Below are 14,077 nucleotides of genomic sequence, written 5' to 3'. Positions count from 1 at the left end.
GTAAAAAAAAAAAAAAAATGTATATTTGACGACTGCAGCGAGCTGTATGGACACAGCTGGGTACTACTTTATAGTATGTTCATTCTACTCACTGAGGTTTATGCCTAAAGTCAGACTTGGGTCCATGTATAGGTATGTGTCAGCTGTGCTAGCTATTGGATATATTTAGACTAATTAAGTTTATTGGCAGAACAATTGAATGGTGGGGGGAAGGCATGGAGGGCAACCGTGGATGCCAGGGACAATGTGGGAGGAGATGGGACATGGCAGAGGGTGGGGGATGGGGAATCAAGGATGGCAAAACAAAAGGCAAGGTATGCAGGACATAAGAAGTGGAAAATTATTTGCTGAGAACAAAAAAAAAAAAAAAAAAAAAAGAGAGGTTTCAGACAGGGTTTTCTTGTTTTCTTCTATGGTCCTTTTCAACTTTTCTTCCAGGTCCTTGGTCTCTTCTGAGCCCTTGAGTTTTATCTGTTCATACTGTTCACATGCTTCTGTAAGTTGCTCCTGTAATACCTGGTACTCCTTTTCAATTTGTGAAATATCCCCCTGAAAGTGAATTAGATAATGATTTATTAAAAATCATTTGTGGGACCAGCAGATGGCATAATGGTTACATCGCTAGACTCACACATGGCTGACCATGGTTTGCGTTCTAGACCCGGAGGCTTGATACTCACACTAGGTGCATGTACATGCATGCCCCAAATCCCGAAGGAAGACTGGAAGGGAAGGGACTGTGGTGTGGCTGTCCCCCCGCCTCGCTCCTGAGGGGGATTTTTTGCTTTCTGTCTCTCTCTCTCTGTTTCTCTGGCAAGCCCTATTGCAAAACAAACAAACAAATAAACCAATTCATTAATAACACCTGTTTATGATCTTGTTCTTGTAATGAACTCTTCTTTTTAACTTTATTTATTTATTTTAATTTGACCAGAGAGGATACAATGAGAGAGAAAGAAAGAGAGAGAGAAAACAGGCCACCAGGTCTGGAAAGAAGTCCAGCACCCTTAACCACCATGCCACCTGCCAGCCCCTGACCTCTCTCTTAAAATAAACAAAGAAGACTAAAAGGAGGATGAAAATTTACAAGGGAACTGTCACAATAATCCTAGAATTAAAAAACCCTAAACACTGTTTGGATAAAGCCAGTTCTTTTATAAGTATATTATATCACTGGAATTCATAACAAAACCTCAATCTGTACTATAGTTATTCTGAGTACTTCTCTGTTTTAGAAAGGGTCAATATTAGATCAGTAGTTCTATCTGAATGTCACCCTCCACAATTAACATCAGGAATTACTTATCAGGGTTACAAAGCTATGAAGACTTTATGTATTATCAATATGAGCAGAACACAGTAATTTTGGTCCTACTGTTATCTAGGTGTTTCCACTGGGTAGTTGCTGGTTATTTCAAAAAGACAAGTTACAAATTATCAGTGAACTGTTTTCAGTTATCAGTCTCTTGAACCTCCTTTTAAAAAATGACATGGAAACCATACTGTATTGTGAAATGTTGGTGAACAATAAACATCATTTATGTAAATATTTTTTAAAAATTTAGAATTATTTATTTATTTAACTTTATTTGTTATTAATTTTTAAAATTTGACCAGAGAGAAAGGGAAAGGGAGAAAAAACAGGCTGCCAGGTCTGCAACCTGAACCATGGTTGGCCATGTGGGAGTCTAGCACCTTAACCACGGTGCCACCTGCTGGTCCTGTATGTAAATATTTTTAAAAACCCGTCATACTGCTAGAGTTGTCAGCAGTCATGCTGTGTCTGAAGAAAGTATCTGTCTGATACTGACTACAACTTCTCCCAGGGGCAGGTGACTGCCTCTCCGATGGCAGCCAGACTTCAGAAACCTGCCCCGGTGGTATAAGTCTGGTCCAACCTCTCATCACCTTACCCCACAACCTTAATGTCTTCCAAGTGTATAAAGGCAGGGAATCAAGTATTTGAAATTATGTGAATTATCATTAGGGAATGTGAACTACAGCCAAGGTGACTATACCTGACACAGTGCCTTAGAAAGTTCCACTTTGTGTCTATCCAGACTGAAAGTTTAGTGTTATGCACAAAGATTATGTTCAAATAATAAAGGAAGTGGTCACTCTTATGAGCATGACTGTATGGTTTAAGATTTCAGTCACCTGTATTTTCCTTCTCAGTTCAGCAAAAACATCATAATGAATAATAACTTGGTATTATAAATTAGTTTATATGCCCCAAATCACCAACAAAGACAGGTAGGAAGTTAAATACCCCCTCTGTTGTTAATTTAAACTTTACCACATATCTGTGAGAAATATTTTATTTTCATCTTCAACAGACAAGAAAGGCTAGCCATGAAGATGCTGTGGTAACACAACACTCTATGATGATCAAGCCATATGTGAGTGTCCTGGGTTTGCATCTCAAGGCCTCCTTGTACACACTAGGCACAAGCTTATACCCTTGATCCTGGCTGGCCAGGCTGGCTGTGGATCATGGTGTAAGGACCCTGTTGGGGGTATTGTCTCTGTGTGTACACATGTCTCTCTCTCACAGAAAAAAATAATTAATTAAAAAAAGAAAAAGAAAAAAAACTAAACAGGGCTGGCTCCTTAGCACAGAGATTAAGCACTATACAGAGAAAACCAGATGCCACATGGCTGACCAGGGTTTGAGAACCAGCTTCAGTGGCTTCGTTGTGAAGTTCCCAACACTAACAAAAATATTTATCTGAGGGTCAAAGTCACTGCCTCATTAAATAACAGTGCCTACCTGGTTGAAAGCTTAGTATGGCACTGATCTCAACAAGAGTCACATGGGGCCGACAAGTGGAGTACTGATTACCTTGCTGGACTCCTGTATGGCTGACTGTGGTTCAAGTCCTGGTGGACCCAGGGACTTGAAAACCACGTCAAGTGCATGTGCGTGTATATCCAAAATCTTAAGAGGAGAATGGAGAAGGGACTGTGGCATGGCCATCCCCCATGGAGAAGAGGGTGATTTTGTACTTTTTCTCTCACTGAGCCTCTGTCTCTCTTCAACGAGCAAATGTGTCCTATGGCAAAAACAAAAAACAAGAGTCACTCTACTTGGTATATACATATAGGGGCAAAAGTGTGAAAGGCTGATGCGATTTAAATGTTCAACAACAAAAATAATCAGTCAAATAAATAAATATAGATTCATACAGTGGAATACCAAGTATCCACTAAAAATAATGCTTTAAGTAATATTTACTAACATGGAAAAAGTCCACAATAGAGTAACCGAAGATTGCCAGTTTCAAATACAACATACATGATATGATTTCATCTTAAAAAGTAATGCTTAATTATATGTAAGTGTTCAAATAAAGCATGGAAAGCTACACATAAAAATACTAACATAGGTAACAAGAATGTAGATGATTTTCAATTTCTCTCTCATAATTTTAAGTATTTTTCATTAAAGAAAATTTAAGGACTATATTATTTTAGAATTCCCTAAACCTATAAAGCTATTTGTACATACAGCAGCAGACAACACCAAGTTCTAACCTTACTTCTTTCTACTTAACCATACATTTGTTCTTGTAACTCATTTCCCATCAGTAATTATAAAACTGCTTCATTTTTTAATGATAGCATAATATCTCATTCATTATGTGGATATATCATAATTACTGATAGATGTTTAAATTATATTCAATTCCTTGCTTATACAAATAAAAATTTTCTAATGAATTCATTATAAAGTTGTAAAGGTCTTTATAATTCATTTCTGTATTACTCATGTGAAAAAGCTTATTTATAAATTAATATATACTCATTATACTAGTAAAAACAATAAAGCCATTATACTTAGTTTTTTTTAAAAAATAATTTTATTTATAATTATGATTATTTTTAAATTCACTAGATAGAGGGGAAAGTGAGAAAGCAAGCCTCCAGATCTGAGACTCAAGCTGTGGTTGGCCATGTGGGAGTCCAATGCCCTAACTACCATGCCACCTGCTGGCCATAAGCCATTATACTTTGAAATAAAAGAGTAAAATTACTTTGTCCTTTGCTTCCCCTCCACTCAACAATAAAAACAAAACAATAATGTTTCTATATTCTAAAGCTTATGCAGTGATAAATTTGAATGGAATATTTGAGTCCAAAAGAGTTCTAATTCATCATTCTCATCTTGATACATTAATAAAATTTAACCTATAAACTGTTTAATACAATTTTGACTCACTTGTTGTGCCTCAAAAGGATCATATGGTTCAGTATTGGTTTCTTGGTGGGTTACATTCCAAGACACCTAAAGAGCAAAAAAAAAAAAAATTTCAGTTCAATTTATTTCAGTTGCTCTAGTAAGATAAATCCAACATACTGGGTTGTCTGAAAAGTCATGATGCATTTTACATAGAAAAACATAGAAAAATACGTATTGACTTTTCTGACAACCCAAAATAATAACATTTTAAAGCACGTTTTTTTCCTATTTAGATTACATTCTATATTTTCTATAAACTTATATTAGGAAAGAGTTACTGAAAATTAGTATAACTGAAATGATGTGGGTTTATTTCTCTCAACATATTTTTTCAAAGTTTCCTAGAAAACATAAACCTTAATGAGGAGCAGGCTATAACCTAGTAAGAATTAATGAATTTATACCTTATCAAGTCAACTATGGAGGAACCTCTCTATACCCTCATACTTGCAGAGAAGACACTCTTGTTCATATCCCTCTTGCCTTCCTCCATCTGTTTGTTTCACTTAACTCCCTGAAAGCTAGGCATTCTTCCCATTTTTCTGTTTGGGAAGCTTCCAGCACATTTTCCCTTCCTCTTCCAAGCAGAAAGTCCTGCTAGACAGGCAACCCAAGCAGGGAGGCCTTCTGGTCCAACCCCGTTCTCACTGGTGGGAAAGCCAGTGTGACACGGGCCTCATTGTTAGCACACATGTTTTTTCACAGAAACATTCTTCTATGGCATTTTAATTTTTCAATGAGATGATGATTTGGCTCTGTCTTCTGATTCCTTTATCTTACATTGGTGCAGAATTTGGGTACAGAAGAAGGGTATTATTTACTGGAACCAAATATCTTTTTAACAAAATAACCTACCATTCCTCACAAAAAGATTCATATTTCAAAAATATTTAGGGGTAAATGCTTCAGTAACCACTATAAAAATCAATTGTTTTCAAGGATTTTAGTAAACACACTGGCAATGAAAAATGAAAAGAAAAACTTAACTTCAGTCTTGAGAAGACTTTTTTTAAATTCCAGTCTTACCTGTGTGGCCACCATCTGTGTATGTGGAATCTTTGTCACTGCAATAGTACTTTCTGGATTTTCTTTGCATTTGGTGTTAGAATTCCCACAGTGCTCATCTTTTCTTTTAGGCTCACTCAGGGCTGCAACAGTATCACCTGTGCTGCACTGTAACTTTGCAGACGGTCCCAAAGAGTCCTCATGTGTATGTGTTTCAGAGGCAATACGGTTACCAGTGGCGCCCTCACTATTCAACGGCAGTCCCTCCGGATATGCAGCAGCATTTTTATCTGCTCTGTCATTGGCTGCAAAAGACGGCACCACTGGGATTGATCCTTGTAGCTGATATTGAGAAGAAACGTTGGCCAGAGCAGTATATATGCGGGTGTACTGGGGCAAACCTGGTAATACATTTATGTATGTCGGCTGTGTCTGAGGGATGTCAAATCTCTGTAAAGGAAGATATGTACAGTATCCTGTAACCAAATGGGATTGAGTCCAGTAGGTTGGTTTCAAATCCTGAAGAACAGGTGTGGGCGAATCAGAAGAGACTTGCTTATGATCGGCACCCTCAGAGACTTGAGGAGAATTACATGCGAGTCCTTTGGGTTTTCCATCCTCAAAAACTTGCCTAGAAGTAGTATCTGATGCTAGTTTGGACTTCACGTCGTCACAAGCTGGTGTGGGACAATTAGCAGATGTAGGTTTGGGCTTCACAGCCTCAGAAGCTGGTGCTGGAGATAAATCAGACACTGGTTTGGATTTATCGTCAGGTCTAAATTCCCTAACAGTTGGATTCAATGGTAGTTTAAATCGTAAATACTCTCCTGCTTTCGAAATTTCTTCTACTTTTGTTTTAATGTTTTTCTTCTTTCTCTTTTTCTTGAGCCGTAATGCAACTTTCTTCAATGCAATACAGTTGTCGATCACAACAAAACGAGGACAGCCCAGGAGAAAAGATTTTAAACCTCCTGCTTTTTCTAGTATCTGTCGAGTTTCTTCTGGGAAAAACTCATATTCTTCAGAGAATATCTTGTTACTCATGTCCAAGGGACCATGCTCCTCCAACAACTGAGAGAAGTAACTTGGAAAAAATTTACATGAGTTACTATAAGAAAGTATCCTGTACGTATTTATTTTTAAAAAATTTATTCTCCCAAAGCAAAATATTATTTCATTTCACAATGAGCTGAACTTCTCCCAACAACAAACATAAGGTTAACTGCAATCAGTGAAACTGGAGGTTGAAAATCCCTAATCCAAAAATCCCAAATCTGAAATGTTTCAAAATCCAAAACTTTTTGAGGTCTAACAGGACATTGCAAGTGGGGAATTCCACATCTGACCCCATGTGATGAGCTGCAGCTAAAACACTATATCCATGGCCAGTAGGTGGCAGAGTAGTTAAGGCACTGGACTCCCACGTATCTAACCACAGTTCAAGTCCCAGACCCAGAGGCATGAAACTCATAACAAGTGTGTGTGTATGTGTGCTCCAAATCCTGAGAGGAGAATGGAGAAAGGATTGTGGTGTGGTCATCCCTCCGGGAATGATTTCTCACTGTCTCTCTGTCTTTGGCAAGTACACGCACCCTATAGCAAAAAACTCTCTCTCTCTCGTTCTTAGTACACGCACCCTATAGCAAAAAACTCTCTCTCTCTTAAAAAAAAAAAAAAAGTCACTTCTCTTTGTTAACATTGCTACTCTAAATACTTTAAAGTCAACTCAATATTTTTAATGTGTTTTATGATTAATATTTTTCTTTTAGAATAATCTTTATAAGTGAGATTTTTTTATATTGTTTCACAAGGTGCGGTGAAATATGCTTTGCTTTGATTCCCATCAAACTTACTTATTGAGAAATTGCTAAAAGAAGGAAAGAGCTGAGGGAGAGTATGGTAAAAAGAAATAAATCATTTGAGTCTCAAAACAGTAATCCTTATTAATGATTTTGACTGATGGGTATAAATAACATTGACTCCCACCATCTATTCAAAGAGAGCTCTTTCAAGTCACTGTTAAGCTTTCATTAAGCAACAGAATAACTGAAGAATGGTGGATGTGTATTTACTTTTTTAAAAGTTTATAAGCATTTATTGAAAAATGATGAGTACCACTGGAAAACAAGCTTTTCTATCTGGAATAAAATACTTAAATATGAAATGTGATCACTGAAGAACTGAGACCACATGAAAGGAGACTATTCTCAGTAATTCAGCCACGAGGGGTCAACCACAGAAGGGGATTAGCCATGCAAGTGACTACGCAGATCCAGAGAGAAAGACCAAGCAGCTATTAAAAGTCATGATTTTGGGGACCAGCAGTTGGCGTAATGGCTGGACTCCCATGTAGTCGACTATGGTTTGAATCCCGGACCCGGCGGCTTAAACTCATGCCAGGTGCATGTGCGTGCATGTGCGTGCGTGCCCAAGATCCGGAGAGGAGAAGGGAGGAGAAGGGATTGCGGCGTGACCATCCCCCCGGGGGGTGATTTCTCACTTTCTGTCTGTCTTTCTGGCAAGTACATGTGCCCTGTAGCAAAAAACTCTCCAAAAAAAGAAAAAAAAAAAAAAAAGGTCATGACTTTGAAGAATGTTTAAAGATATGAAAAATTATCATGTATTTTTTTTTTAGATAAAAAGGCGAATGACAAGATTGAGAAGTAAAACTACTACTAAAGTGATATGAGAAAAAATTAAATGCAGAATAATTTGCTTCAATCACCTACATCACCAAGTGTTTCAAATAGAAGGGGTCATTATGCCCAAATTAGTCCAGTTCTCTGTTTAAAGAAAAGACTAACATCAAACCAAATTAGTGCAGTTCTCTATTCAAGTAAAAGACTAACATCAAGAAAACATTAACTTATAGCAGTTATTCCAGTATCCTACACATCTCGTCTAATATTTTCCTACTCTACAAACTTTTCATATACCAAAGATTAGTTTCATTTTTCTTTTTCTCATTCATTATCCAATAAAACAAACCATTGTTCACGCGTGTTTACTTTTTAAATTTTTTTTTAGGGAGAGATTTTTGCTGTAGGGTACAAGTGCTCACCAGAGAGACAAAGAGAGAGAGAGAGAGAGAGAGACAGAAAGCAAGAAATACCCCCTCATGGGGGAATGGACACGTCATAATCCCTTCTCTTCCTTTCTCTCAGAATTTTGTGTGCACACACATGGTGCCTGACACAAGTTTTAAACCACCAGGTTCAGGACTCGAACTATAGTTGACTACAGTGGGAATTCAGTGACGTAACCATTATACCATCTACTGGTCTCGCACATGTGTTACTTTTGAAAATTCAAGAAATGATGTTCTGCGAGATAACTTTCTTTAACTTCTTGGTTTTCTATTATAAATTCTATCACAAAACACAAACTAGTCAGTGTAATTTTTTTTTGTCATAAAATTGATTAATTTCTTCCCACTTATAAAGGCGATACATTTCTTTCTGGCCAGCGCACACGCCCTATAGCAAAAATCCTCTCCAAAAAAAAGAAAAAAAAGGCAACAAATTCTTTAGGAGACAAGCTAGTGAAAACTACACACTTTAGCTTTAGTTCTAGATGTCTGAAACAAATTCTAGCGTATTTTAAGAAATACTAGTATAATTTTACAGAAATACTAGTACAATTTTACATTGTTATCCAAAATTCTTCTGGAAATACGATTTGCTCAGAATTTTAACTCTGAAGAAATTCATCAGGAATGACTCAAGAGTGTATCATTAGACGAAATAGGAATAATGCAATTGAGGAATATAGAAGAAACAACCATGAGTGAAAGGATTTTTAGGAGAACAGCTTATTTTTTAAAGGAAATGATCAAAAATGGTTTAATTTAAAAAAAAATTGTGAGAAGGTATGTGAGAGAGAGAGAGAGAAGCAACCTTCATGTAGCACAGCCACAATTCCTTTTCCATTTGTTTCTCCCTTTGGGATTTCAAGTACACACACACACGCACACACACACACACACACACACACACACACACACACATACCTGGCATATTTCTCAAGCTATGGGGTCCAGGACTCAAACTACACAGCTGGCCAAGTGGGTCGAGCTGCCTTAACCACCAAAGAGCATAGCTTTTAAATTAATTTTCTATCACAGATTTTAGTTCTCAATATCTTTTCTTTTTTTCTTTTTTTAAAGACAGGGTTTCACTCTGCTATGACCTTTCTGCCTCAGCTTCCCAATTGGGACTACAGACCTGTACTGCCGTGCCTCGCTCTTTTTTTAGACAGGGTCTCATCACGCAGCCAAAGCCTCAAGCACTAGATCCCTCTGTCTTGGTCTCCTGAGTCACTGTGTATACCACTGCGCCCGGCTGTTAGGGTGGACTGGGAATTGAACCAGGGCCTCCCATGTAGTCCCTGCCTGTGAAGCACAGCACCACCACCATGCCTGTGCCTCAGTTTCTTAAGGAAAGCCTCATGTATTATTAACGTCAAGCTCAAAATGATAAGCTGGTTCCTAGGTTTTCCTGTTCTCTTTTTTTTTGGCTGTTCTATCCACCACACTCAAATGTGATCGTTACAATTTTACATTCATTCACATTTTCAATGCTAATGTAACTCACACTCAAAGTCACTTAAATGAAAAGTATGGGCTCAACCACAACAGTGTGTGTTGGACACTGCTCCTCAGCCATCTAAGGCCACACGAGAAGAGTTCTGAGTTCATCCCCCCATTTCCAAAAAAGCCAAGCGTGGGGGCACATGACTGTAGTCCTAGCTATGTAGGAGGTCAAGGTGAGAGGATCCCAAGTTCACAGATATGTTTGGCAACATAGTGAGGTCCTGCCTAGAAGAGCCTGGTGCAATGGCATGCAGCTGTGGTCACAGCTACTCAAGAGGATGAGGTAGGAGGACCACAACATAGAAACGCTGTCTGAAAAAAAATGTACCACGCACACACACACACACATACACACACAGTATGTTTCATTGGACCAATGTAAAGAAGTCAAGTCTAAGCCAACACAGGTACAGGGCTCTATACATGCACTATTAGCCCACCTGAATCACCATCCAAGCTAGAGTAACAATGTCATACTAGGACGTTTTCCTTGTAAAATGGAATACTTCACCAAGATATAGAACTTGGAATTATGAGATATCAACCAGCTGCATTCATCAACATAAGGACAATAAAACCAAATAACAGTATTATTCTTTGTCAAATGAATTCCTTGAGATTCAAGATAAAAATATTATGGCTGGAACAACTCTGTTTATCAGTTCTATCAGGACATAATAGGACAGTTTTAGAAGTAGAAAGTATATATAAAACTGCTAGCTCACATTGACAAAATCAATAATCATTAGGACTCTAAGCTTTATCATTAAAAATCCTCAACTAGGGACAGCAGATGTCATAAAGATTATGTCTCTGGACTCCCAAGTAATTGACCATGGTTTGAGTCCTAGACCCAGCAGCTTAAAACTCATGCTGGGTGCGTGCGCACACACACACGCGCGCGCGTGTGTCTCTAAAATCCCAATGGGAGAATGGAGGAGAAGAGATTGCGGTGTGGACATCTCCCTGGGGGGTGATTTCTTGCTGTCTCTCTGTTTTTCCAGTGAGTGCACACACCCTAAAGCAAAAATCTCTCTTAAAAAAAAAAAATCCTCAATTAACTTTGTGTAATTTATGGCAAAAGCTCTAAAAACATTCTTCCCTGGAGGTTATGAACCAATAAATGAGTCCTGTGAAAAATACAAAAGACATAAATAATAACTTAATAACTTTATACTGGAGTCTCAGTATAAAATAACAGCTGTAAGAATATTAGCCTACTTACTCATACAGGGTAGAACATTTCTGTTTTGGGTTAATGTCCCATAGCTTCTTATTGCGGACAACATATTCGTTGCTGTGCTGGTCATAGAGAGCTTCAAATTCTTCTACATCTTGCCGAAGATGATCAGGCACTGCAAATGGGCCTGAGGACTCTGAATTGCGTCTACTGATGAAAACCAAAACAAATTTTGTGAGTAACAAACTTCTGTGTTGACCAGAAGAAATTTCACTGAAATAAACACAACAATGGTAACATATTACTCAGCATTATGCTACCAAAAAAAATCACTACTAGAGAACTTAATGCAGAGGCCATCCTTCCATACTGATGGTCTAGAGTTACTGTAGCTGATATTCTGAGTAATCATTTTTTTTAAGGTTTTGCAATAGGGTATGTGTGCTCACCAGAAAGAGACAGAGAAAGGGAAAATGAGAAATCAGAAAAAAATATCAGACAAGATGGCCATGCTGTAATCCCTTCTCCTCTATTCTCTTCTCAGGATCTTGGGCACGCACGCACAAGCGCCCAGCGTGAGTTTAAGCCACCGGGTCTGAGACTCGAGCCACATGAGTAGACTACGTAAGAGTCCATCGACATAGCCATTACTCTAACTGCTGGTCCCTCAGGGTTGTTTTTAAATAATGTAACATTAATTGCAATTTGTTAGGATTAGAGACAAAGACTTGTTTTTTATAATTGTTATTAATTAAAGTGAAAGTGAGATTGAACTGGTAATAGGTATTAATAATACAAGCTTAAAAAAAAAAAAGTAGAGGGCCCAGCAGGTAGCATGGCAGTTAAAAGTGCTGGACTCCCACATGGGCAACCGTGGTTCGAGTCTTGGACCTGGTGGCTTGCTTTCTTCCTTTCCTTCTTCCTCTCTCTCGCTTTTTCCCTCTCTGGTATAATGCATGTGTCCTATAGCAAATTAAAAACAAGAATAAGGGGACCAGTAGTTGGTGTAATGGCTATGTCACTGGACTCCCATGTAGTCAACTGTGGTTGGAGTCCCGGAACTGGTGGCTTAAACTCACACAAGGCATGTGTGTGAGTGGATGCCCAAGATCCTGAAAGGAGAATGGAGAAGAAGGGATTGTGGCGTGGCCATCCCCCCTGGGGGTGACTTCTCACTTTCTGTCTCTTTCTGGTGAGCGCACGTGCCCTATAGCAAAAACTTCTCTGCCCCCATCCCCCCCCAAAAAAAAACACAAAAAAGAATAAGGATAGTAAATAAATAAAATGAAATAACTCTTAAAAAAAAAAAAAGGAAAGAAATAGTAGGGCCAACCCCATAGCTCAGTAGTTAAGGAACCAGATGCTACATGGTAGACCATGGTTTTAAATACTGGCCCCAGTGGTTTGAAAAAAACATACCAAGCACGTGTGCACGTTTGTGTGTGCTCAAAATCCTGATGGGAGGGAAGAATGGAAAAAAGGCGGTGTGATCATGCTCCACTGGGAAATTCTCTTTCTCTGGTGAGTGCACACACCCTTTGGCAATTAGGGAAAAAAAGTGTAAAATTTTAGCATTCTAAAAAGATGATTTGAGTATGGACTCTAAAACTAGACTGCATAGTTTATATTCTGAATTTGCTATTTCAAAGCTTTGTGTCATTGGACAAGTTATTTAGCTACGCTGTGCCTCAGTCTCTTTATTTGTATAATGGACATAAGAACGACTTACCTCCTAGGGTAGATGAATGCAGTAAATGAGCACAGCCACGTAAAGCTCTTAGAACACAGCCTGGCACCTAAATTTTAACCTCAGTAAGGAGTATGCTGTGGTCTGAACGTTTGTGTCCCCTATAATTTCTATGTTGAAACCTAATCACCAAATGTGGAACCTTTGGGAAGTGATTAGGTCATGACAGCAGAGTCCTAATAAGGAGATTTAGTGCTCTTATAAAAGAGACCCCAAAGAGCTGCCTTGCCCTTTCCATCACTGGCACCATCATGAACCAGAAAGTGGGCCCTCATCAGAGACCAAATCTGCCAGTGCCTTTATCCTGGACTTCCCAGCCTACAGAAACGTGAGAAGTAAAATGCTGTTGTTTGTAAACCACTTAGTTTAAGGCATTTTGTTACATTTTGTTACAGCCATGTGAACTAAGGCCATTATTATTTTAACTTCAAACAATTCTTCCACTTAAAAAAAACCACGACACTGTAAATTTGAACTGTTCTTACAAGTCCTCTAAGACATGTGAAGAAATGCTCGCCAGGTAGAGAGCAAGAGAGAGGAAAAGTGAGAAATTACCTCTCCACCCCCAGAAGGATGGTCAATCCCTTTTTTTCCATTTTCCTCTTGGGAAAATGCCTTTGGGCACGCGTGCACCGGTGCCCAGCATAATCTTCAAGACACTGGGCTAGTACTCAAATTGGGGTTGGGCATGTGGGGGTGCAGCGCCTTAACCACCACTCTACTTGGCTGGCTCCACTGAATATTTTAAATACTTTCTAGACATTTTTAATGGATTTTCCTACAGTCCTTGCACACAGCAGGTCCTCATATATACTTATTGAACGAATGTCACCAGTCCTACTACTTTACCAAGTTTGAATGAATTCTTAATGCCCATAAGCCACACTATTAATCCAATCAAATGGACTGTATCGAGTCGCCATAACAGATGCAAATCTTTAAGAAAATAAGTTGGGGGAGTCAGCAGGTGGCATTGGTGGTTAAAGTGCTAGATTCCCACAGAGCTGACCATGGTTTGAGTCCTGGACAGGGTGGCTTGGTTTATCGCTTTCTCTCTCTGGTCAAGTTAAAATAATACTACTAAATAAAATAAATTGTTCTTAAAGGGAAATAAAATGTGAGAATATAGTACATTAAATAATGCTATTTACTAAATGAAAACATGTGAGCTAAAATAAAAGTAAAATTTCAAAAACTACTTACTTATGGTCTTCACTTGAAGTGACAGTCTCATTATTTGGTGTCACTGAAGTTGTTCCAGACCCAACTAACATAGGCTGGTTTAAAAGACAGAAAAATGACAATAATTTTCTC

General features: G+C 38.4%; 1 protein-coding gene across 10 annotated transcripts in view; it reads right to left on the bottom strand.

Annotated features, from left to right (window-relative positions):
* TTC3 (tetratricopeptide repeat domain 3) overlaps positions 1-14,077 on the bottom strand; it is a 154,377-nt gene that overhangs the window by 44,450 nt on the left and 95,850 nt on the right. For all 10 annotated transcript variants that reach the window (XM_027770952.1, XM_027770958.1, XM_027770954.1 and 7 more), the window contains 5 exons: positions 13,967-14,040; positions 11,062-11,226; positions 5,267-6,329; positions 4,220-4,285; positions 402-549 (listed from right to left, as the gene is read on the bottom strand). In XM_027770952.1, the coding sequence (XP_027626753.1) occupies positions 402-549; positions 4,220-4,285; positions 5,267-6,329; positions 11,062-11,226; positions 13,967-14,040 (1,516 nt within the window). The remainder of the gene's footprint in view (positions 1-401; positions 550-4,219; positions 4,286-5,266; positions 6,330-11,061; positions 11,227-13,966; positions 14,041-14,077) is intronic.

The sequence above is a fragment of the Tupaia chinensis genome, unplaced genomic scaffold (assembly GCF_000334495.1).
Source record: "Tupaia chinensis unplaced genomic scaffold, TupChi_1.0 Scaffold000175_1, whole genome shotgun sequence".
NCBI lineage: Eukaryota > Metazoa > Chordata > Mammalia > Scandentia > Tupaiidae > Tupaia > Tupaia belangeri.
Note: the sequence above shows the minus strand (reverse complement) of the source record. Positions and strands in the feature narration are given on the sequence as shown.